Source organism: Morone saxatilis, unplaced genomic scaffold (genome assembly GCF_004916995.1).
Source record: "Morone saxatilis isolate NCDOM2014 unplaced genomic scaffold, NCSU_SB_2.0 Contig15, whole genome shotgun sequence".
NCBI lineage: Eukaryota > Metazoa > Chordata > Actinopteri > Moronidae > Morone > Morone saxatilis.
In genome coordinates this window covers 26,263,053-26,267,546 of record NW_023339707.1, presented here as the reverse complement: position 1 = coordinate 26,267,546, position 4,494 = coordinate 26,263,053, and the positions used below count along the sequence as shown (strand labels likewise).

Genomic DNA, 4,494 nt, shown 5'->3' with positions numbered 1-4,494 from the left:
ACTGGGTTCATTACTGGAAGATACTACGGCGACAATATTAGAAGATTGTTAAATTTGATGACCCATTTAGAGACTAAAGGAAAGGAAGAAATGTTACTATCGCTAGATGCCCAGAAAGCATTTGACAGAGTATCCTGGCAATACCTTTTTCAAACATTGAAAAGATTCCAATTTGGCCCTAAATTCATCAAGTGGATACAAATACTATACTCCAACCCACAAGCTGCTGTTAAAGTTAATACGTTTCTATCAGATCGATTTGCCTTTGAACGAGGATGTAGACAGGGCTGCTCTCTATCACCACTAAGTATCGAACCATTAGCACAGCTCATAAGGGATGATAATAATATAAAGGGATAGACAATAAACGGAGAACAACATAAGTTATCATTATACATATATATATATATTGTATTATATATATTATATATTGACATGCTGCTGTATCTAGTTGAACCTATAATATCAATTCCATGTTTAAAGGACATTATCTCCACATTTGGGCATTTTTCAGGATATAAAGTTGACATAGACAAAACTATGGCCATGGATATAGATAATACAATTTCTCAAACAGTCAAGGCTCAGAGTGGGTTCAAATGGCCCAAAGATGGTATTAAATATCTAGACATCAAAATCCCCCCATTGTTAGAACATTTATATGAAGTGAATTACAGAACCATGATACAAAATATTAGTAAGGATCTGGACAAATGGTCAACGCTTCCTTTAGCTATGGCAGCCGCATCGAGAGCATACGAATGAATGTCCTACCAAAATTATATCTTTATCAATATATCAGTCTATTTCAGATGCTGCCTGTAGATATTCCCAAATCTACATTTGATAAACTAGACAAGCTGACCTCGAAATTTATATGGCAATGGAGGTGTCCTAGGGTCAGACTAAAAATACTCCAGCTATCCAAATCACGTAGAGGCCTCAAACTCCCAAACCTCAGGTTGTATTTCTTGGCTGCAGAGTTGAGACCCCTAACAGTATGGCTGCAAGACTCCACAGGTACAAGGTGGCTAGACATTGAGAAAAGCACATCCCAGCGTCCCTTACAGACTCTACCTTTCTTAGATACTCCGCTTGGTGAGACTCAAATGAGTGAGTTGACTAGGACCACTTTGAAGATTTGGAGGAAAATAAAACTATCATATGGGCTGCCTAGATCAGTCTCATCATTAACCAACATTGGTTTTATAAATGGTTTTGTCCCCTCTCAGATGGACTAAATTAGAAAGTGGTCAGAGCACGGACTCACAAACCTATACCAACTTCATAAAGATGGATGTTTCAAATCATTTGAACAGTTGGAAGGAACTTACACTCCCAATACAGACTTTTTCAGGTATTTAAAAATAATGGACTTTATAACAAAGCATCGAGAGTGGAATAAAATCCTAGAGCCCACACTGATTGAAGAATTCCTGATAAAATTACAAATTGAAATAAGAAAATGATCGGCCATTTTTACAAAATATTTTTAGATATGAATCCTAATGAAACTCTTCAGATTAAAGAAAAATGGGAAAATGAAATGAGCACAGTCATACAGCAAGACGAATGGGAGCAAACGTGTACAGAAGCACATCAAGTAACTAACTCATATATACATGGCGGGAATTCAGGTAGAAGTTAATAATAAGATTCTTCAGAACACCAGCAATCACATCCAAAATGGAACCCATGTATTCAGATAAATGCCGGTGAAGTTGCAGGACACAAATTGGTAACCCTAACCATATACTTTGGACCAATCCTAAACTGGAAACATTTTAGGATGAGGTTTTTGGGGCACTTGGTAAAGTATTTCAGAAAGTTTTTATAAAACATCCCAAGATGGTAATGCTAGGACTAATGCCAAAAAATACCTTTTACAAATATTACTGATTGCAGCTCTTAAATGTATTACAGTTAAATGGTTAAAACACAATTCTCCAACATACAATATGTGGATCGAGAAGGTCTGGGAAATCTACCATATGGAACAAATAAGTTATTCCCTGAGGCTTCAAAAAGATATATTTGTTAACAGATGGGGACCTGCTATGACTATACAAATGCAGTGAAATTCATGTTTTTTGTCTTATTTTATTTTATTTTAATTCATTTATTTATTGCTGCTTATTATTTAATTACTTATTAATATGTTTGTGTATTACTCTTATCTAACTGTGTAACTTGCACATACAGTATGTTTAACCGTGATGATGAACCGAGTGATCTGATTCTGTATTGTATTCTGCAGATTATGGGAAACAGCAGACTAAATGTGAATGTGCATGTCTATGATTGTATAAGTTGCTGAAACTGAAATAAAAATTATGTTAAAAAAAAAAAACGACATGCTAAAGTAATCACAAAGTTTGCCTCACTACAACCTCTGGTCTATTCAAAAGTCCATCATTCTATATTTTTCAAAATATACAAATTAACCAACATCTACATGAGCACAAGTCTTCTATTCTACCAAAATCCACACAGACATTCTTTAGATACTATTTTGTTGGATGAATAGACATTTTTTACTTCTTTTGGTACAAATTTCATCCAATCTTTACCAAAATCAGTACAAGCATATTTAGACGAAGCCGATCAAGACTTACAGGTTTTTGTTTAGGTATCACTTATCGTTTGTCTGTAATTGGTTAGCAAACTTGAAGACAGCCTTATGCACTTAAAAGGCCATAACTCTTCAATACAGAATTGGATTACAACCAAATATGATCATTTTTTACATAAAGCCACATTAGATACAGGCACAGGTCAGATGCGGGTCAGAGGTCTATTTAATTAATAAAATAGTAACAATAATGGTAATATTAATATTAACTGTATTTTATTCATTTATAAGTTTTAAGAAAGTCCAATAGTTTGACACTAATTGTTTTTCAGAGACAGTTAATAAAGATTTGAGTCTATATGATAATAATAATAATACTAAGTTACAGAGCTGAGAACAGATAAAGGACCAGAGGTCAGTGTTGTAGATACAGGTCAGAGGTCGGTACTGCATATTTGATTCATATAATAATAACAAAAAGATATTGTTAATTTTAACTATATTTCAAAAGTTTTAGTAGTAAAACCCTGCCGTATCTCTTCAACACACTATTATGACAGATTTTGGGTGGTATCTTCAGATGTAAATCACTTTGTGCTTAGATTCTTTCAGAAGCAGCAATCCCAAGCATTTTCTTCAGGAAATGCAAATACTCTAGTTTGTCTTTAAATTCTCACATTTATTTCCTTATTATTTTACAGGTTTATTCTTTTTTATAGCACCCTTTTTGAATCAATAGAATATAAAGCTTAGGTGTGTAATGGTTATATAAACAAGTGAGACGGATTACTGTGCAGGATATATGTGTTTATTGATTAAAGGTAAATTAAATCTGATTCATCAATATAACTTCCAGCAGTGATGTATTCGAGGCTTTACACCCTGGTGGAAGTGACATCATCAGTGGGAGTGTGACATCCTTCATGGCAGATGTGTGTGATTGTTACAGGTCCTTGGCACAGACAACAGATTTCTTCAGGGAACAGATTGCATCATTGACATAATCGCGTCCTGTAGAAAGAGGTTAGAAAGAAACAAAAATTAAAAGAACTCTGCTTAAAGTGTTTGACAAATGCTTGATGTTTCTGGACTAATCTATTGTAAGTTTACGTTTGTCTGTCAGTTACAAAAGATCGTTTTGATTACAGAGAACTGATTTATGGAGTCCAGGTGTCATGGAGAGAAAAAAACTCGTACACAGGTATACATACACAGGTTTTAGTATTTCACTCTCAAGCTGTATGTATAGTAAAGCATGCACATATGTATGTATCACTGTGTAACTTGTAAGCAGTACAGTGTGGACGAGCTCTATTTGAAAAGTGTCCTGAGATAACTTTTGTTATGATTTGGCACAAAACAAATAAAATTTAACTTAAGTGAATTTAATTGAATTAATGGTATTGCAGTGCAAACTGAATAGAGACAATTCAGCATTTAAATAAGAAGCTGGGTTTTATGTTGTTTTGCTTTTTGTGTTGTCTTTAAGTCTTTAAACATAAAAAAATGAAACAAAATTCTTTAAGCTTGACAATTTATTACTAACCTTGAAAAATTATGATATTAGTTAATGTTGTGGTGTTGTAGTTTCTTCTTATTAGGTATTTGTTATTATTTCAAGATAAGAAATGTATATTTTATTTACTGTGACACCTGCCAGCCAGATAATAAACTTACCAGAATAGTTTATGTCCATACAACCTTCTCCTCCAGTGTTGTCAGGCTGTCCCTTAGCCCAGCCATTGAAGACAAATTTTGAACCGTCACTCCACAGCCACACACCCTCCTGAAAGAAAGAGGGTCAATTTACTGTTTTTCTACCAATGCAGAGAGTACAGATAAACTGCTCAGACCTCTGACACCACTCCAACACAATTAATGACAGTGCTATTTGTTTATGGTTGTAGCGGCCCCTTGGATTT

General features: G+C 34.2%; 1 protein-coding gene across 1 annotated transcript in view; it reads right to left on the bottom strand.

Moving 5' to 3' along the window:
* Positions 1 to 3,358: 3,358 nt before the first annotated feature.
* Positions 3,359 to 4,494, bottom strand: part of LOC118324145 (galactose-specific lectin nattectin-like) — a 4,285-nt gene continuing 3,149 nt past the window's right edge. The window contains exons 6-7 of the mRNA XM_035656301.1: positions 4,250 to 4,358; positions 3,359 to 3,583 (exon numbers count right to left, since the gene is read on the bottom strand). Of these exons, the coding sequence (XP_035512194.1) occupies positions 3,516 to 3,583; positions 4,250 to 4,358 (177 nt within the window). The 3' untranslated portion in view covers positions 3,359 to 3,515. The remainder of the gene's footprint in view (positions 3,584 to 4,249; positions 4,359 to 4,494) is intronic.